General features: G+C 41.8%; 1 protein-coding gene across 1 annotated transcript in view; it reads right to left on the bottom strand.

Annotated features, from left to right (window-relative positions):
- Nucleotides 1–21,584, bottom strand: part of Prorp (protein only RNase P catalytic subunit) — an 85,610-nt gene extending 64,026 nt beyond the window's left edge. The window contains exons 1-3 of the mRNA XM_051195850.1: nucleotides 20,327–21,584; nucleotides 18,070–18,117; nucleotides 16,546–16,678 (exon numbers count right to left, since the gene is read on the bottom strand). Of these exons, the coding sequence (XP_051051807.1) occupies nucleotides 16,546–16,678; nucleotides 18,070–18,117; nucleotides 20,327–21,303 (1,158 nt within the window). The 5' untranslated portion in view covers nucleotides 21,304–21,584. The remainder of the gene's footprint in view (nucleotides 1–16,545; nucleotides 16,679–18,069; nucleotides 18,118–20,326) is intronic.
- Between the last annotated feature and the right edge of the window lie 21 nt (nucleotides 21,585–21,605).

The raw sequence follows: 21,605 nt of genomic DNA, 5'->3' as shown, positions 1-21,605 counted from the left end.
ATGCAAAACAACCCTAGTGACTAATCAGATACCAAAGTCAAGATTAGAAAGGAGACAAAATTGGCTTTAGCCTTTTTGGTGCAGATGGCAGATTAAAGAGGAACTCACAAAGGGAAACCCAGAGGAGGGCTTGGGAACCTTTGGTTTTGTTTTTGTTTGTTGAGACGCTCTTACCATGTAACTTAAGTTTGGCCTGGAATTCCCATGTAGAGCAGGCTGACCCTTTCACGCACAGAGATCTGTCTTGCTGCCTTAAGAGTGCTAGGATTAAAGGCGAATGCCACCATGCCCAGCAAGCATTTATTTTTGACACGTTGAGTTCATAATGAATACCCACTTAGAAATGGTTCCTGAACAGTTGGCTACAGTCGTCATCTTTCATTTAAAATAGGATCAGAGCAGTGAGACTGCTCAGTACAAACAGGCGATTGCTGCCAAACCAGATGACAAATTCAATCCCTGGGACCTACATGGTAGAAGGACAGAAGGACTCCTCAAATATGTCCTCTGATCCCTAAACCTGAGCCATGCAGGATACATTTATTTCTTACTCTGCATGGGAAGAATAGGCGAGGGCAGGACCAGAAGAAACTGTTCATTTACTTTTGTATTTAAGGTTCACCTACAGAGTCCCAGTTGGCTTAGACTTCTTGATCCTCCTGCATCCACCTTTAGATCTGTCAGCTTAGGTTAAAGAAAGCAGTATGCTACCATGCCAGCATCCAAAACATATTTTTGGGGAAATGAACAGGTGTATTAAACCTCAAGACACTGGCAGAGACTGCAAGAAAGTTACCTTCCAGCCCACCACACTAAGTTCCTCCCACTGCGCTGGCCACTCTACCTAGGCTGGACCTTACTTTTCCCCAAAACTATCCCCTGCAGCCTTTCTCATGTCAGAAAATCTGAAATAAACATGCAGCTCAACAAAATACAAGCGTTTGTACAACTGTAGTATGCAAAGGCGCTGCAGTACTCTTGCTAACATGGCAGAATGCAGTCGTTCCATTCTAGGTACAAAGCAACAGACCGCTCATCACAGCAGAGGGCCATTAAATGCCGGCTGCTGAGCCGACAGGAACTGTCTGTGAATTCAAACCACCTGAGCAAATCTACTGCTGGTGTAAGTGCAGTCAGTAATTCCAGAACAGCCAAACAGACCTACTATTTAACCAGGCACTACGGTAGCTCAATCTATGCATACTTCACTCTTGCAATTATAAAACCTCCAAACAAAAAGCCAGTCCTCCTGAGCGCAGGAAATCACAGTTCACTTCCCTGCAGCTGCTCCACAGCTTAGGCCCATTCGTGAACCAGAGGAAATGCGCCTGGAGACCTTATTAACAAAGGATGGAAATCCCCGCAACTCACACTTCCCAATTAGCACCGTGGAGGACATAAACCTCCCTAGATTCCACTTCCCTGTGTGGAAGTCTCCCCACCCCAGAACCAATCAGCAGTTCACACCTATCCTAAAAGCCAGGGCAGATACAGCTTTCCATATTACAACTGTCCAGACTGGCTATGGCTACAGTTTTCTCTATACCACAGAGTCACACATACAGTTTATTGGGTTTTGTTATTGCTGTTTTTTAAGTTAGTAACTTTTGTAAATCAGAAGCACCGCAAAAAATAGGAAGTCTGGATAGATCCCACTTGGAAGTCAATTGAGCTGTGTTGCCTATTTCATTCAGAAATTTAATCTCATCGCTTTAAAAACAGAAAAAGGCAGCCAGGTGTGGTGGTGTACACCTTTAATCCCTCTGCCTCTGCCTCTGCGATTAAAAGCATCTTTGTTCACAGTCAGCAATTTTCAGGATTTCCAAAATATTTGCTTAGAGGACACTTTCACAATCTAGTGAGGACATGAATTGTTTTCATCTTACAATAAATATAAGTATACAGGGTTTATTTAAGGAAAGATGCTACAGGAAGATGCTGCCTCTGCAAGGAAATCACTAAGGATGCACTGTCTTATAATCTCTCTCTGGAGAACTTGTACCCTGAAAATGTACGTGTATTATTTTTTTAATTTTATTCATGTGCATTAGTGTTTTGCCAACATGTATGTCTGTATGCAAGTGTTAGATCCTCTGGAACTGGAGTTAGAGAGTTACAAGCTGCCAGGTGGGTGCTGGGGATTGAACCCAGGTCTCCTAGAAGAGCAGCCAGCACTCTTAACCACTGAGCCATCTCCCAGCCCACATGTATGTGCATTTACTTAATGCACCAATTCTCTCTCTCTCTCATCTTTCTCTGCCTTTCTGTCTCTGTGTGTGTGTGTTTGTATGTGTGTAGTGTGTGTATGTGCACCTGCATGTAGTTGCCACTGGGTGTTTTCCTCAATCATTTCCTACTTTATTATTAACTTTACTACATTTATTTAGTGTGTGTGTGTTTACATGCATGTCATGGCACATGTGATTAGGTGAGAGGACAACTTTTGGGAGATGGTTTCCTCCTACCATGAAGGTCCTGGGAATTAAACACAAGCACCTATTTTTTGAGATTGGTCTCTAACTGAAGCTGGAGTTCACACACTCAGCTATACCGACTGTCAAATGAACCCCACTGATCCACCTGTCTCCACCTCCCTAGCATGGGATTACAGATGTGCACCTCTGTGTTCAGCTTTTACATGGGTGCTGAGGAGCTGACCTCAGGTCTTCATGCTTACAGGGCAAACATTATATGTATATGTATATGTGTGTGTGTGTGTGTGTGTGTGTGTATACTCATATAAGAAAGAAACAGAATAATAATAAATCCTCAGGAGCCTATAAACTAACTTTACCTGAGAACTTAGGCTGACTTTGTGTCATAGCAACCCCATCTAGTCCATTCCCTATTTTTAGGTTATTTTCCTTTTAACCTAGCCTGGCCTGAGACTCACTATGTAGCCCAGACTGCCCTTCAACCTATCAGGGATCCTCCTGGCTTTGTCTTTGCCTTTGGAAGGAAACACCACACCACCTTCTCAAATTCTTAATTCTCCTACTTCTCATCTCTTCAAGGCTTGCAGAACAAAAGGCAATTACTGAGGCATCACAGCTTTTGTTTGTTTGTTTTTCGAGACAGGGTTTCTCTGTGTAGCCCAGAATGTTCTGGAACTCCATTTGTAGACCAGGCTAGCCTGGAACTCATAGAAATCCACCTGCCTCTGCCTCTTCAGTGCTGGGATTAAAGGTGTGCACTGCTGTGACCACCCAATGGCAAAGTTTTCAACAGAGCTTTGTACAGCTGAAATATCAGCAAGGATCTGACGTCCCTTTCTTGCCTTCCAACCTGACAGCACAATATTCAGACGGCAACTTCACACACCAAAATCACAACTTCCTTTCTACCCTGGCCTTGAGGGCCCCACCCTCAGCTCAGCTCCACAGGAAGACCAGGCCCCAGTTCCCTTTCCTAGAGAAGAAACCTGCTTGGCGACGGGAGTTTTAACATAAAAGTGCTCCAAAGTGGCCTCGGTGACCGACCATCCGTTTAAAGACCAGCAAGGTAAGTTTTCCACGAGAACTCTGCTGGAGGACATGTGTGGCTGACAGCTCATCCAGAGGACCTGAGTTTGATTTTGAACACCACCTGTAACTCCAGCTCCAGGGGACCAACACCTCTGGCCTCTGCCAACACCTGTAATCGTGTACACATTCCCACACACATCACTAAACATTTTTTTTTTTAGTTGTTAAGCTGATATATGCAAAATACTAAAATGCTGTTTTGTTTATTCATTTGTTTGCTTGCTCCTTCATTCATTCACCCATTCATTCAAGTTTTTTTAGGGCAGGATTATAGATCAACCTGGCTTTGAATTCAATATGCAGCAGAGGATGACCTTGAACTCCTGATTTTCCTGACTCCATTTCCAAAGTGCTAGGATTTCAAAGTGCATGAGCCACCACACTTTATTAAATTTTAATCTGTTAAATCAAAGATAATCCAATGTGGAAATTGTCAGGAATACAGGGCATACTTAACCTTTATTAAATAAAGAAAATATCTTATTAAATTTCATAGTAACCCAGTAACTCCTAAACATAACATCATCCCTTAGCTTCTTGCTTTCCCATCCACATGTGCCTCCCAATCCAGCATCCCTCTCAGAACTGCCCCTAAAACACTCTCCATATCTAAGTTACAATGTAACTCTGAAAGAGCCATCAAACATACCCCTGACCTTGTATAAAACAAACTTCATGGATGAAACCAAAGGTACATTATTTCAAATGAAATTTCATAAACGAGACCGGATTCCAGTTGGTAAAATTCCAGTAAAAGTGGCTAGAGATGGCTCATGTTAAGAGCACTAGCTGCTGTCCAAGGGACCTGGGTTCAAATCCCAGCACCCATATAGAGGCTTATCTGTAACTCCAGTTCCAGGAGATTTAATGTCCTCCATGTGGCACACAGATAAATATGCAGGCAAAACACCTGGATACACAAACTAAACCTTTAAAAATCCAGTATACATGGGTGGTGGTAGTGCAACACATCTTTAATCCCTGCATTTGGGAGGCAGAGGCAGGTGGATCTCTCTGAGTTCTAGGGCAACTTGGTCTACTGAACGAGTTCCAGGATGGCCAGGGATACCCAGAGAAACCCTGTCTCAAAAACAACAAACAAACAAAGAAAAACAAAAAATAAAGAAAGATCCAGTAAAAACCAAATGAGAAAAGATGAAGAACAATGACAAACTAGGGAAGCTATTCTAAGGGAAGGGAGACAGGCAGGCGAGTCTTTACAACAAATGTTCATATATGAATGAGTCCATCTGTTGTGTAACTGTGGCAAAGTGAGGGCCACTGCAGGGAATGACTGTTCTTTTAAGATGTCAGCCTCCCTGCACTTACTGCTTTTCTAATTACTTCACCTTTATAACCAGAGTCCACACTTGGATGACCCAGAGAGCATGTGTCTACATTCAGGTTTTTAATTGTGGAGTTGAGGAAAAAAGAAAGGGGACGAGGTTCAGGGGCTGCTTACTACGGATGCACTGGGCAAAAGGTCTGTAAGTTAAAACTAGTTGTTCATGAATGGACATCGTATACAAAAGCACATCAAAAGCACATGGCTTAAGATAATGGAGAAGAACATAGTTTCTTGGCTTTTTAAAAGGCACTAAGCTCCCCAAACTTATCATTTACCACACACTTTTTTTTTTTTTTTTTTTTTTTTTTTTTTTAACCTCAGGAAGGGAAATCCCATGATTTATCTTAGAAATAGCAAGATCTGCCAGGCATTGGTGACACACACCTTTTATCCCAGCACTTGGGAGGCAGAGACAGGTAAAATCTCTGAGTCTGAGGCCAGCCTGGTTTACAGATAGAGTTCTAAGACAGGCCCCAAAACCACAGAGAAACCCTGTCTTGAAAAAAAAAAAGAAAGAAAGAAAGGAGGAAGGAAGGAAGGAAGGAAGAAAAGAGGAAAGAAAAGAAAAGAAATAGCAAGATCTTCAAACTCAAAACAGAAAGTTTTGGAGACTGACAAAGAGTTCATTTTATATCATCTACAATGTCCAGCTGCCACTCAAACCACAGTGGGATTTCTGCCCTCTGACTTGAAAGAATTAAGAACAAACCCCTAAGACCTATGGAATGTTGAGTGTGGCCACACACACCTATAATCCCAACACTTAGAGGCAGAGGCAGGAAGATATCTGTGAGTTCAAGGCCAGCAGGGTTTACACAGGAGTTTCAGGTCAGTCAGGGCTACACAGTGAGATGCTGTCTCAAACAAAAACAATGCCCTCCACAGAATAAACCCACATTACATCCGTTCTTACACTGCTGTCTTGTTTGCATCACACGTCCTACACTTAGAGAAACATCAGAAGCCTCCCTTCTGTCAATTAACCAAAGAGATATTAACAAGGGAGATTAATGGTTTGACTTCAACATCACTTTGAGAGTTCAAACAAATGTACCCCACAGAAATTGCCTTCCTCCCTTCTTTCTAGGAAAACAGAATCCCAAATTACTGAAATTATTTGAAAAATTTTAAGTTATGGGATTTTAAATGTTCTACCTTGGACATGCATGTCTATTACTTTATTACTTTATTTATTTAGTGTGTGTACATATACACGGCATGCCCAGAGTTAGAAGAGAACTCTGTGGAGTCAGCTCTCTCCATATGACTTTTGGGAATGGGACTCAGGTGGCAGGATTAGTGGCAAGTGAGTCACCTGCCGGGCCACCATGGCTCCCTTTGTAAGGTGAGTTCAGGGTGTGTGTGCACATAAGGAGTGTGACTGTGGGTGTGGAGGTCAGAGGACCCTAGGTGTCTGTCTTCACACCTTCTACCAGTCTCTCTGTTTAGCTGCTATGCAAACCAGGACAGCTAGCTTGCCAGATTCCTGGGAACTTCCTGCCTCCCTGTTTCCCCTCTGTAGGAACATTGCTATTACCGACTATGTGACAGGCTTTCACAGGGATTCTGGAGATTTGAGATCAGGCCTCATGCTTGTGACAGGAGCTTTGACTATTTGACTGATTTTTTTTTCTTTTTTGAGACAGAGTTTCACTATATTAGCCCAGGCTGGCTGTCAACTCTCTCATTAAGATGATACTTGACAGACTGGAGACATGGCTCAGCAGTTAAGAGCAGGTGCTGCTCTTACAAAGGACCTGGGTTCAGTTCCCATAATCCACATGGTGGCTCTCCACCTTCTGTAACTCCAGTTCCAGGTGATCTGACAACCTCTCCTTGCACCAGACATGCAAGTGGTACACAGACATACATATGAGCAAAACACTCATATACATAAAAAAGAGAGAGAGAAAGAGAGAGAGAGATGATACTTGAAAGCAAAGTAAGAAACCCACATTTCTCCCGCAGCCAAATTCAAGGCTAGAAAGAGCAGTCCTGAGCTAGGCGCAGTGGCTTTGCGCTCATTGTGTAGCCAAGGACGTACTAGAGTTTCTGATTCTCCCGCCTCTGCTTGCTGGAACTGCAGGTGTGTGCTATCATGCTGTGATTATAAGGAACTGGGGATTAAACCAGGGCTTCTCCAGCACTAGTCAAATGCTCTGACACCAAGGCCCAGCACCAAACCTAAAGAACTGAAATCTTATGTGGGCAACTGTCTATAAGAAAAACAAAACTGACTGTAATTTAACTTTTTTGTTGTTGTTGCTGTTAAGAAATAGGACAAGCTGGGTTTGGTAGTGCACACCTTTAATCCCAGCAGTTGGGACAGGTGGGCCTCTCTGAATTTGAGGTCAGCCTGGTCTACATAATAAATTTGAGGCCAGCCAGGGCTAAGTAGAGAGACCATGTCTCAAAACAAACAAACAAAGAATAATGAGCAAGCCAGGTGTGGTGGGCTGTAAACCTCAGCATTTGGGAATTTGGGAGGGGGCAAGAGGATTAGTGGGCCACCATGCTTGGCCCAAATATTTTTTTTTTTTTTTTTTTTTGGATCTTCACTGATGCCCACACAATTAGTCTTGGGTTAAATTATTTGGAGTTCTGATGTGTTCAGTTAAAATTCACACCCACAATTCCTCCCTTTACCTACTACCACTCACCTAACTGAAAACAAAATGACAAACACCTGTCAGTTTGAGGAAGTGCGAAATCTTTAACAGGACTGAAGTGCCCAATGGCCTACAATTTACATGTCACGCTACTGCCACCTGGTGGCTACAGTGTCTAAGCACAGCAAACAAATGTTTAAAACGGGAAGTATGGTGGGTGGCTGGCAGATCTTAATGAGTTCAAAGTTAGTCTGGGCTACGTAGTTAATATTAGACCACCTGGGCTACAGACTAAATTTATGCCCAGAGAAGTGGTGCACACCTTTAATTCCAGCAATGTTTGGGGACTGGGGGGAATGGTGTGAGGAGACAGATGGATCTGTCAGTTTGCGGCTAGCCTGGTCTACATACTGAGTTCCAGGACAGCCAAAGCTATGCAGAGAGACTTTATCTCAAAAGACAAACAAGCAAAAAAAAAAAAAAAAAAAAAAAACAAAACAAAACAAAACTTACTTGTGTCTCAAACCAATTAATTAAAAACAGAAAAACTAATTTAAAAAAATGCCTTCTTTGCTCCTACATCTTTAGAGATGTGTTCAGTTTTACTCCACAGGAAAGCTGCTACATGGCAAGGTCCATCAAAATATCACATTACAAGCAGTCATTCTCAACCCCAGTTTTACCTGAAAGTCAGCTGGCAGCTTTGGAAAACCCTAATCCTGGACTCCCCAAGCTAGAGGAGTTAAATGGAGGATAATTAAGATATGGAGAAGAGAAGAAAAAAAAAAAAAAAAAAAAAAAAAAAGAGGAGGAGGAGTACAGAATGTTTAGGAGCGGAAAGTCTGCAATGCTGGAAAGGAGGGGCTCCTCCCTGGAGCATCCACACCTTGATTTCACACTTCTAGCCACCAGAACCATGCTAGGATATTTCTGTCATTTTAAGTCATCCAATTAGTGGCATTTGTTAGGGCAGTCATGGAAATCTAATACAAAAGCACAAATGGACTTGCATAATAACTTGAATTTTTATATTATGCATTCTGTGTGTGTGTGTGTGTGTGTGTGTGTGTGTGTGTGTGTGTGTGTATGAGAGCAGGTGCATGCCACACAAGGGTACAAAACCAGAGGACAATTTTCAGAATTTGGTCTTCTCCTTTGGCTGTCGTTTGGGTCATGGCCTCAGGCTGTCAGGCTTGCATGACAAGCACATATGTCAAAACTCACATTAAACATCTCATGTGCAGTTTTCTTCTGTGCAAACATAGTCCAATAAATCTATACTTAAAAAATAAAACTCTGGAGCTGGAGCTGGAGAGATGAGCCGGCAGACAAGAGCACCCACAATGTGCTCAGTAGATAGAAGTGCTTGCTGCCGAGTATGATCCCCAAGACCCACACGGTGGAGGGGCCGGAGTCCCACAGTTCTCTCACATCTACATGTGGGCCGTGGCAAACATGCACACAATGTACAGAAAATAAATAAATGCAATTAAGCGTTAAAAAGAAAGGACTACAGCTAGAGCTACATAGTGGAGAGATCCTGTCTCAAAAAAACAAAACAAAGCAAAACAAAACTAAACAAATAAAAAATAAAAACAAGGGGCTGGAGCCATGTGTTGCTAAGAGTTTTTCTTTCCACTGTGGTCCTGCAGTCATTTCTCAGCCCCAAGTAAGCACACAGACACTATATTAATTATAAAACTGTTGGCCAGTGGCTAGGGCTTCTTATTGGCTAGCTCTCTAATTATTAACCCATGACTACTAATCTACATGGCCTTATCTTACCAGAGAATGCCTGGCACATCCTATCTTCCCGGTCTCTACATGGCATCTCTTCTAGATGCCTCTCTCTGCCTAACTTTCCCAGAATTCTCCTCGTCTCCCAGTCCCACCTATCTTCCTGCCTCTATTGGCCAATGTTTTTATTCATCAACCAATAAGAGAAACACATATACAGAAGGACATCCCCCCATCAGCCATGGCTCAGGGGTTAAGAACACTGGCTACTCTTCCAAGGACCAATTCCCAAGATTTACATGGTGGCTCACAACCATCTAAAACTCCAGGTCCAGGAAAGCCAGTGTCCTCTTCTGGCCTTTGTGGGCATGAGGCACACAGTGGTTATACAGAAATATAAGCAGGTAAATCACTCACAAACAAAATAAAGTTTAAATTTTAAAGTTACAAATAAAAACTGATAAAGGCACCATAGCCAAGCATGATTCTTCTAAGGTCCTCGATGGGGATGCTTCTTACTTCTCACTTCAATGTCCTGCCTTGGGAGTTGAAGTTTGGGTCAGCTAGAATGTGGGTGATGTGCCGTTTTGTTGTTGTTGTGTTCTTTGTTTTGTTTGGGGGGTGGTATGTGGATACCTTTCAACTCTGCTTCTCAGACTTCAAAACCTTAGTACTGAGGGTCCTAGAACCAATTCCACAAAGGACAAATGTGTACCACCCATCCGGCCTCTTTCTTTTTCCTTTCTTGTTTTCTTTGAGACAGGTCTCTCTACAGAGCCCTTACTGTGCTGAAACTAGCTATGTAGATCATACTGGCCTTGAAATCATAGAGATCCTCCTGTGTCTGCCTCCCAAGTGCTAGGAAGTGTGGACTGCAACACTTGACATCCCTTTTCCTTCTGTAGGCTGGGGGCATGGCTCAGTAGAGGAGGTGCTTCCCTAAGCAAGGGGAGGCTCTAGGTTTGATCTGTAATACAAAAACAAAAACCGAACCCCAAACCTGAAGCCTCCAGTGCCTCAACTTCTCATGCAAGGTGCTCTCTGGACTTTCTACCTTCCTCTCCTATTCATTTTGACCCATGTTAGTCACATTCATGATTTTCTAGGCACCCACCTGTTAAATCTAGTCAACAACACTCAATGCTCTTGGGTTTGTTTGTTTTTGTTTTTAAGATAAATCTTACTACAGCTGGCCTTGGCTATGCAATTCTACTGGCTTCATCTTCCCAAGGATTCAGACTACAGGATGTGCCATGCCCAGCTTCAATGATGCACAGTATGTACTACCTGCCCTTGGTAAGTCAAGCTCTGTCAGAAACAATACTGTATCACACAATCACAGAATAAAGTCTACACATTCACTAATTCACTATTTTGCACATGCAAGCAGTGTGTTATTTGATCAAAGGAACTCAAGCATCCAGAGTTTTGACCCACAAGAGTCCTGGAATCCATCCCTGAGAGATAACCAAATGATCATCCATACCTATATCCTTTCCTACAGTCTTGGGTAAGATTTCCATTTCTTACCTCTCCATCTATGCTCTTTACCTGGCAACTTTTCTTCTAATGTGTGTGTGTGTGTGTGTGTGTGTGTGTGCACAAGGGCTTCTGATATTCACCTATATCAGAGGTTGGCAAATGTTTTCTAACATGCCAAATGGTAACTATTTCAGCTCTACAAGCCACATGGCAGTATGTACCTACTCGATTCTGCAGGGTAAACACAGCCACAGATAGTACATAAATAAATGACTTTGTGATGAGGTATGTTTATACATGCTTCTCTTATTGGTTGGTGAATAAAACAGTAGCCAGGCAGGAAGTAGAGGTGGGGCTAGAAGAGGAAGGAGAGAGAGGTAAGCCATGTGGAGACCAGGAAGATAGGATGCGCCAGGCGTTCTCGGGTAATATAAGGCCATGTAGAAATACATAGATTAGTAGTTATGGGTTAATAATTAAGAGAGAGCTAGCCAGTAAGAAGCCCTACCATTGGCCAACAGTTTATAAATTAATGTAAGTCTTGGTATGTTTATTTGGGGCTAACTGGCTGTGGGACCAGGTTGAAAAGAAGCTCCAGCAACAACTTTGTCTATTTTCCAATACATTTTTATTTACAAAAACAAGTAGCAGCCCAATCTGCTCTGTGATCCATAGTTTACTGACCCATGATCTGTACCTCCCCTTCTTTGCTGTACATTATCCCAGGCACCAGCCATAGTGATCAAGAATTTGGTACCTGACTCAGTTTTTATCCCCAACCTAAGTGGCAGAGCAAAATGTTCGTACATGGTTAATTGTCTCACAGATGTGGTTGTAATTATTACTTAAAAGTACCATATAGGGAGGGCCTGGTGTGATAGTCTACCTCCTTAATCCTAGTACTCAGGAGTAGAGGCAGGCAGATGTCTGTGAGTTCAAAGCCAGCCTAGTCTTCAGAGTGAGTTTAGGTCAGCCAGGACTACTCAGAACTACAGAGGTCAGCCAGACTACACATTTTTATTGTTTGTTAGCTTGTTTGCTTGCTTTGAGGCAGGGTTTCCCCGTGTAGCGCTAGCTGTCCTGGAACTCTGTAGATCGGGCTGTCCTGGAACTCAAAGATCCAACTCCTCTGCCTGAGTGCTAGGACTAAAGGCATGCACCACCACACCTGGCAGAAGTTCTGCACACTATCATATAAGGCTAGTGCATGGCTCTAGTGCTAGTGCATGAGGAAGGTGCAGGGTTTGCTCCCCAGAACTGAAAAAAAAAAAGTAAATAAAATGAAAATAAATCTTGTTGGGCAGTGGTGGCACACACTTTTAATCCCAGCACCCAGGAGGCAGAGGCAGGTGGATCTCTGCGAGTTTGAGGCCAGCCTGGTCTACAGAGTGAGTTCCAGGACATCCAGACATCCAGAACTGTTTCACAGAGCACCATGTCTCAAAAAAAAAAAAAAAAAAAAAGCTGGGTGGTGGTGGCACAGGACTTTAATCCCAGCACTTGGGAGGCAGAGGCAGGTGGATCTCTGTGAGTCCAAGGCTAGCCTGGTCTACACAGTGAGTGCCAGGACAGGCTCCACAGCTATAGAGAAACCCTATCTCAAAAAAAAAAAAAAAGAAAGAAAGAAAGGAAGGAAGGAAGGAAGGAAGGAAGAGGGAGGGAGAGAGAGAGAGAGAGTACATGAAAGGTACATGAAAGAAAGAAAGAAAGAAAGAAAGAAAGAAAGAAAGAAAGAAAGAAAGAAAGTCTTATCCATGGACACTCTGAACACCTCTGTGTGTGAGCTGCTGGCATTTCAGGCTGTATCTATTCACCTGTACCTGGCTTTTGTCAGTGTCTGCACTCCACATACAATCTAAAACCCAACTCAAGGAAATTTAATTGCCACCCTATGTCCTTCAAGCTCGCTCTTCAACTTCAAGGAGCTCCCTCTCCACTCTTAATCTCTATTGCCTCCAAATCCACGAGCTTCCACCCATCTTCATTTCCTTCCCTATTAAACGTGGTCTCACTCACCAAGTCGTCCTCTCAACTATACTGAAACTTATTTCCCCGTCCCCCTCAACTGTACCAGACTACAGAGCAAACTCTTATGCCATCAAATTCACCTGTCTTTTCTGTTCCTGTAACTAAAAATGGCTTGTTGAGACAGATCAATGCTTCAACTGGGGCACCAGAGATTCATCGTTTCACAAATAATCTGAATTTCCAAGACTTTAACTCTTCAAGTTCCCTAACTCTACCATCATTTTTCTTTCCTTTAAATGAACAATTTCTTCCTGTACTCAGAGAACTTAGAAGTCTGGAAAAAACAAACAAACAAACAAACAAACAAAAAACCCCACTAAGTTCTTTACCCCATCTACCCAGCTAACTTACCGATCTTTAACTCCTCCCTCTAGGCTCAGAATGAGTTGGTTTCATTCCTATTCGGCACAAGTGCTCTAAACCCACACCTGCCTCATCTAGCCTGCAAAAATTAAACTCCAAATTCATTCAGCCATACACACGCTACACTCTAACCACAGTACACTTCTTATCCTGAGCTTTCTGACTTCCAAATGCTAGTATCCTTGTGAAGTTTTTGTGATCTTGAGAGGTACATAACATGCATGGAGTTTAGAGAAGTTCCCAGAAAAAAAGCTGCACCTACATTCAACAGTCTAAAAGGCTCACTGACTGATTAACTCCAATGGTTATGGAAAGTTGGAATGTGGAAAAGTCCAGAGCTAAATTATCTTTGGCTATCTTACCCCTTTAAATAGAACCACTTATTGCCCACTTCTGTGTATGACCATTAGGTAAATACTTTTTGAAACAAACACTTAGCATCCACCAGCCCAAAAGCTTAGAATGTCATCAGGAACTCTGAGGCCTGTAACCTGCCCATGTGATATCATCACTGATATATTTTAAAAGTGTCTTGACTTAGGATTCTTTGTTTCATTTCTATAAAAATTTAATGAGCCAGGCAGTGGTGGCCCATGCCACACTCAAGGAAGCACAGGCAGGTGGATCTCTCTGAGTTTGAGGCCAGCCTGGTCTTCAGATTGAGTTCCACGACAACCAGAGCTGCACAGATAAACCCTATCTCGGAAAGAAAAACAAACAAACAAACAAAACCAAAAAAACCTTAATGAAATTATTACCACATTGGAACATGGAATTAGAGGTAACTTGAATATACATTCCTGGGCCATGGTAACTCATAATCCACTCAAGAGTAAACTACGACATTCCTTTTAAGATAAGAGCTGTATTTTTTATCATTGACAGTAATTATTAAATATGCATAGTGGTTATTAATTCTTAACAGTTTAAGCCTCTTTTACTCTGAGAATTAGGAGACAAGGAAGGGGAAAGACTACCAGTATAGAGCCAAGGAGAAAATGTGTTCCAAACATCTCTGAATAGAAACAGCTGCTCTGTGAGTTGAGCCTGACTACATCAAATTTTTTTTGCTATTTGAATTGTCTAAAATCTGGAACTAACAGTATCCAAGAGGAAGATTTCATCTGAGTTGAAATCAGCAAGAAAAACGAATAAGTCTACCTTCTATTGATTTAGAATAAGTATTTAAAATGAATTCTAACAATGTAGAGCCATGGGTAGTGTTAAACAAAAGAATACAATTTGGGGAGCTCTATAACTGGAATAAGAGTGTAGGGCAGACCCCCGAGGCACTTTGAGCAAGCCTGAAGCTGTTGGCTAGAACATCTTGCACCAGGGTAGTTCTTGGTTCTCTTCTTGATTTGTTAACACACATCTGCTGGGGAGGAACTAAGCCCGAGAACTTGCACGCTTGACCCTTTACTGTTTTCCACTGTGCTGTGAGTCAGTATATAAGCCTGCTCCTTCCCCTCAATAAACGACATTCAGCATTCCAGCATTCCTGTCGCACGAATGACCCACTGTCTTGTCTTTTATTTAAATCTCTAGGCCTTCGCCCGATTAATGGAACAGATTGTAGCGTGGGTGCTACATAGGAGAACTTTAGGGTGAGAGCCTGGGCTAGGGATGGGCTCGTGTCAAAAGGGACAGGGACTGATTTGAAGGGGCTCCCACTAGCCAAGTCAGGGAAAAGCAACACAATGACAGCAATGGATCCTATCTAATACAGAGAGAGTACCGAAAGAGCCCTCATGTCTACACTGATGACTAAAAAAATAACAAACAACATAGAAGGAAGAAATATTTCATACAGTGTAACACCAGTTACTAGAAAAGAACTGAATAATGACAAAAGTGACTCTGCACTTGCAGAAAGGAGGGATCATTTCCATAATGCTAAAACCCCTGAGTAAAAGGTGAACGATACACGATGTCAGCATGACCTTGGCCGTTACCTCACAGATGATTTATTAACCTCAAGGGGGAAATGTGCCTCAACAACAGAGAGCTCCTGCAATTGCTCTCTTAATCAAGGGATCAAACAGAAGCAGAGACTGGGGCGTGGAGCTTAGTGGTAGGGTATTTACCTAGCATGTGTGCATGAGACCCTGTTTCTATCTCCAGTGTCACAAAAGCAATCTCAAATAAATGAGCATCAGCACCTAAGTAACAGTAAGTTGTTGAGTGTCACACTAAGAAGCATATGACATGTAGCACATTCAAAGGCACAAAACTAATGAAGACAAAACAGACAGCCTACACAGTCTTACTAACAAAGGCCAGACTTAGACCCTCATTCCAGACAGCTCGTTTAGGGTTTGCATTTTAAGATCTTCTGATGATTCACAGATATAAGATTTGAGAAACCATACATGGACTTAATCATCTACAGATGATCTAATCACATAGAAAAGCAACAGTGAATGAGCTCAGTAGGTTTATTTGTACATACATACGTACAGATATATAACAATAATCATTTTTTTAAAGATGCATTTTTATGTGTATGAGCATCTTGCCTACATGTGTGTATGTGTTCTCTGTGTGCCAGGTGCTGGTGGAGGCCAGAAGAGGGCACCAAGAACACAAGTTATGGGCAGTGGTAAGAGACCATATGGGTGCTGGGAACTAAGCTGAGGTCCTCTGCAAGGACCATAACAACAATAATTAAAGATGATGAGGCCATAAACTTGAGGGGGGTACCAGAGGAAATGGAGGGGGTGAAGGTGGGGGACACTAGAGAGATGGCTCAGAGGTTTAAAGCACTTGTTCTTGCAGTGGATCCCAGTTCAGTTTTCAGCGCTCACATGGTGACTTGGAGCCATCTGTAACTCCAGCTCCAGGGGTCTGATGCCTTTTCTGTTTTCCATGGGCACTAGGCACACATATGGTGCACATACATACATGGAGGCTAAACTGATATGAGATGTCCTTCTGTATACTGAGAATATATGTTAGTAGTAATTGATGGATAAAGCTGTGTTGGCCTATGGCGGGGCAGAATATAGGAAGGTGGGAAATCCAAGCAGAGATACAGGGAGAAAGAAGACAGAGTCAAGGAGACGCCATGTAACTGCAGGAGGAGTAAGATTGCAGAGCACTACCGGTAAGCCAAAGCCATGTGGCAATATTTAAATTAATAAAAATGGGTTAATTTAAATGTAAGAGCTAGTTAGTAATAAGCCTGAGCCACTGGCCAAACATTTATAATTAATATTAAGCCTCTGACTGATTATTTTATAAGAGGCTTTGGGTCTGGGTGGGACACATAAAAACTTCCAGTTACATTAAACATTCATACACATAAAATTAAATCTAAACCAAAACACTATAACAGAGACTGTATGACTCACAAAGCCCAAAATACTTGCCATTTGACCTTTACAAGAAAAAAATTGTTGGCCTCTGCTCTAGACAAGCAATCTAAGAATACAATAGAGCCTGTTAGACTCACCTGCGGGGTTGTCTTTTTATATTGGTCACCACCATCTATCACATCCCTCATGATTTTCTCCTTGAGAAATTCATATTCTTCTAGACTCAGATGAATAGACTCTAAGGCTCTACCACAGCTTGAACACTGGCCACTGTAATTGCAATGTTTTATATTAAATAATGTCTTAGAAAATAAGTTCTTCCTAAAATTAGTAATTCCAAAGCACAAAGAAACAGAAATATAATAAAAAAAAAATTAAAACTTCTGTAACCATCACATTTTTTTTTTTTTTTTTTTTTTTTTGGAACTAAAGCATTTTATGTATATGTATGCTTTCCACTCTTAGAAGAATCACAGGGGCTTCAAATACGGCTCAGGGGTAAAGGCACTTGCAGGCAAGCCTAACAACTTGATTTCAATCCCAGGGACAGGTATGATAGTTGTCCACTGACCATCACACAGAATAAAATGAAATTTAAAGTGGTTTTTGTCTTTGTTCATTTGTTTAAGAAAAAGAATCTTATAGGGTTTTCTTTCCTGCATATCTTTTGTCTTGTTTCTTTATGGTTCATGATGCCAACTGAGGCTGTTAACACAGAGAAAAAAAACTGATAGGATGGGAACAGAATATTCTGCTATTTTTTTCCTCCTTCAGATCTACCACATTCACTTAACCTGCCTGCAGGGTTCAGAGCAGTTTCCCCAGCTCTGTAATTGTCAGTGATGTCAAATTTGCCAATGTGACTGTGCTTCATCACAGCGAGAAACTCAAGCCCAGCCTAGTAAAGGCCTGTGTTCACCACGCTTTCCAGCACCGCCAATGTCCCGAGAGCATCAGCCAAGATAATTACATACACCATTATGGTGACAGGGAAAGTCAGCAGAAAAAGCTAGATGGAACTTTTAAAGTAATTCTTAAAACACAACTCCCTCAGCAGCAGTCTAGGGGCAAGCATCATTATGTTTACCACAAACTCACAGTATCAATGGGAACAACATTTCGAGTACTCCAAAATCTCTATCTACGTACCTGTAAATCCCAACACATAGAAGGTTAAGGCAGCAGGATTATTTTATGTTTGAATCCTGGGCTACAAGTCAAGACTCTCAAAACAACAACAGATGGTTTTTCCCCCTCAGGAACTTTAATTATAAATTCTCTATTATATAAGGTGTTCTTAAATATTTTTTTTTAATTACTAGAAGCTTGTCTCCACTCTGGATTTATTTTTAATTAGGTGTTTGTGAGTGTGTGAGTGTGAGTGAGTGTGTGTGTGTGTGTGTGTGTGTGTGTGTGTGTGTGTGTGTGTGTGCACATGCAGGCACATGCCTGAAGAGGGCAGAAGATCCCCTGGAACTAGAACTACAGGCAGTTGTGATCCACCAGATGTGAGTGCTGAGAACTGAACCAGATCCTATGGAAGAACAGGAAGAGCTCTTAGCTACTGAGCCATCTCTCCAGCCTTTCTTATTTTTAAGCTAATACCAACGGAATTTATTATATCCGAATCAAATATATTGAAGACAAATAATGGTCTTTACCTTTTCTGAACTGTAGTGAACTGTCCTTTCCACTGTCTTCCAGGAATACTACAAAAACAAAAACAAACAAACAAACAAAATTATAAACCCGGATTATCAGAAAGTTAAAAATTCCTACTGAACCTAAAGACAGACAGTCACCACATTTAGACATTCTGTAAGAAAGAGCTCTGAGAAGTTCAGAATACTTCCCTAGGAGGGCTTTCACATTGCCTGCTAGGCTGTGGTTGGGGTTAAGGACCAGATAGCATTCTATTAGATCTACAGTATCCCTTTGGTTCATGTCCTAACATAACCCTCCTCTTCTTCAAGTCTTGTCTAAGGGTGAGCATGATGGCACATGCCTTTATTTCTAGCACTGGTGGGGGGTAGACTAGCCTGGTCTACACAGATAGCTCCAAAATAGCCTAGGCTACATAGACACCCTGTCTCAAACAAAACGACAACAAAAACTCAAGTCTCAATCTATGTTCACTAGAAGTATACAAAAGGTAGAGATAATATTTAAATCACACTCAGTTCTAAAGCTTCTAGACACGGTGCCTACTTGGAGTAATTTTTCTCTTGCACTGCTGTTAACCTCATGGACCACTGCCAGGAATGGCAGCTCAATAGATATTATGTCAGAAATACAATGGTTTTAGTGTAATTAGAGCCACCCAAAAATGTTACTGACTTACCCTCTCAATCACCAGACCCTTTCCTCTTATATAAACCACCATTACTTCCTATTGAGTCTTGATCCTATTGCCTTCTTCCCTTCACCAGTTAATTCAGGACCTCATGACCTCTCACCCAAATCTAAAATTACATTCAAACAAGCATCCCTGCTTTCAATTTTAATTCCTCTCCCATCAGTTCTTCTTGCTGTTTTGATACTTTTTTTTTTTTTTTCCCCTAAAACTCTATTCCAAAACCTGCATTCTTAAAAACAGAATAAACCCCAAACTCCAAGATTTTCACACTCTCACTCCTCTTCTTTGGACACTCAATAAATTTGTTAAGAACATCAGACAAGATGTCTACTTTAAAATAAACATGATATACAATAACAAGAGAAAAGAGAAGGAATGAACGGGATTTCAGGAAATGGCCTGAAATGGTCAAGAATGAGTGAAGAGATGAGAGTAAAAGGCTGAAACAATAAACAGCTACACAACTTATAACACGAGTCAAAGCAAAGGAGAGCTTGGGAGACCAGCCAGATAAGGAGACAGGCAAAATAAATTCGAGGAATGCTTTTCCATCTAAGGCTTGAGTATCAGGATAGATCAGGAACTGCCCATCTACTCTAATCATTCTCCGTAATTAAACACAGGGATCACAGGACAACTACAAGCACATTATTCCCATCACTACTTTTGAAAGTATGAATATGATCACTGGGTAAAGTGTTTGCTGCACAAGTAAGAACTGAGTCTGGATCCCTGGAACTCACCTGGCACAGCAGCCTGTACCTGTAATATAGGAGTGGAGACAGGCAGACCTCAGGTCTTGCTAATCAATTAGTCTAGACAAAATGCCAAACTCTAGGCCAGGCGGTGGTAACACACACCTTTAATCCCAGCATTTGGAAAGCAGGTGGATCTCTATGAGTTCAAGGTCAGCCTGGTCTACAGAGAGAGTTCCAGGACAGGCCCCAAAGCTTCATAGAAAAACCCCCGTCTTAAAAAGCCAAAACAAACAAATACTAAGCTCTAATATGAGACTGTCTTAAAAGTAATGTCGGCTTTGAAAAAAGATAACCAATGTCAGACTCTGTTCCTCACACCTTCGAATATGTGTCTGCATACAAGTGTGCATACCACCCCCACACACAAACCTAAACTCATTATTCATGTTAGATGTCTCAGAAAATAAAATAAAATAATGGATCATTCTAAAAGGAAGAAATCTATTATATAAAAACAAACGGTGCTGTATAAATTCCTTTTACGTGACCAGTAGAGACTAAAACAAATTATTCCTACTTAAGAGAATTATTTTGGGGGCTGGAGCAATGGCTCAGCAGCTGGGAGCACTGGCTGCTCTTCAGAGGACCTGGGTTCAGTTCCCAGCACCCACATGACAGCTCACAACTGTCTGTAACTCCAGTCCCAGGGGATCCGACACCCTCACATAAAATAAAGTTAAATAAGTTATTTTTTTTAAAAAGCACAATCTGAATGAGTCTCGGCAGCTAAAAAAGAACACAGAAAAGGGTCCATTTTTAAAATACAGGTACGGAGATAAAAACACATACACAAATCAAAGTTACCTTTCAAACCATGTCTTTATACTGTGTGCAAATGACTCTCCAGGGTACAGCTGATTATTCCTTAGATACAAAAGTATGTCCAGCAGTTTGTTCGAATAGTGATCATCATTTATGTCTTGGCCAAAATCAAAGAAGGCCTTCAAAGTTTCCAACAGAGGGGTGAGATTATGACCTATCAATTCCTGATACAAACTCCAAGCCATGTTCACATCTTGATGAAAGAGGGCTCCCTGTATACAGTCGCCATAGTTCCTTTTTGAAGGGATCATGACTTTCTTCATGTCTTCTAACAGCAGCAAGGCTTCTCTCCATCTGTCTGAGTGGATCAGACCCCGGATGAGAATGCTGCTAGCCCCAGTTTCTAAACATTTGTACTTGGCTTTCATGATTTCATAGACATCAATAACTTCTGATGTTTCCTTATGAAAGACACAGAGATACAAATACTTGACAAGTAAATTATACCCTACAATTCCATTGTTCTTTGCTGCTACCCATGCCAGGAGAGACTTAGCTACATCTACAGAACTACAGCTGTGAACCATCTGTGAAATGACCCCTTCTTCAAAACTGGCCTTCCCGTTGAAATCATCTTTAAGTTTATCCCACTCTTCGGAGTTCAAGGGTTTAGTTGGAAGTTCAATAGTGCTTCTCACACGTGGCATGGCATGATCTCTCTGCTGAGGGTTATTATTTAAGTATGACCTCATCTTGGCTGCTCCAGCAGCAAAATAATGATCAGAAGAAATTTGCCTATCGCTGTCATTTTCTTTCTTGAGTGTTCTAGCCTTGGCAACCAGGAGGTTCGTTGATTTGCTATTTGGAGGGGACGTGGTTTTAACAGAAAACCATCTGTGTTGGTTCCTGGTAACCATGAGAAAGAAAGAGACAGGAAAGGTCGCAGGGACCACCAGCTCAAAGTAAGGGGTGCTCGTCCAAAGTTTTGGGAAGTTCCGAAAACCTGACAAACAGGTCATTCTGCAGTGAGATGAATGAGGGTTAAAAACAAAACAGCTCTACTCTGCGATGGAAAATTAAGAGATTCGAGGTTGGCAATAGCTGAAGCCGCAATTCTTGAAAAGGAGACCTTTTGTTTTTCCCTTACAAACACATCAAGATTATGCTTTAGGAGTGATTTAATGGCGAGGAAAGCTAACAGAGCTCTCCATTAACCAGTGATCCCGGGATCTCTCCAACACCAGTAGCAATCCCTAAACCAGAAGACGGACGGGGAATCCTGAGGCGTCTATTAATTCCAGTTTTCGAATCGGAGGAAAAA

This window comes from Phodopus roborovskii, unplaced genomic scaffold (genome assembly GCF_943737965.1).
Source record: "Phodopus roborovskii unplaced genomic scaffold, PHOROB, whole genome shotgun sequence".
Lineage (NCBI taxonomy): Eukaryota > Metazoa > Chordata > Mammalia > Rodentia > Cricetidae > Phodopus > Phodopus roborovskii.
Note: the sequence above shows the minus strand (reverse complement) of the source record. Positions and strands in the feature narration are given on the sequence as shown.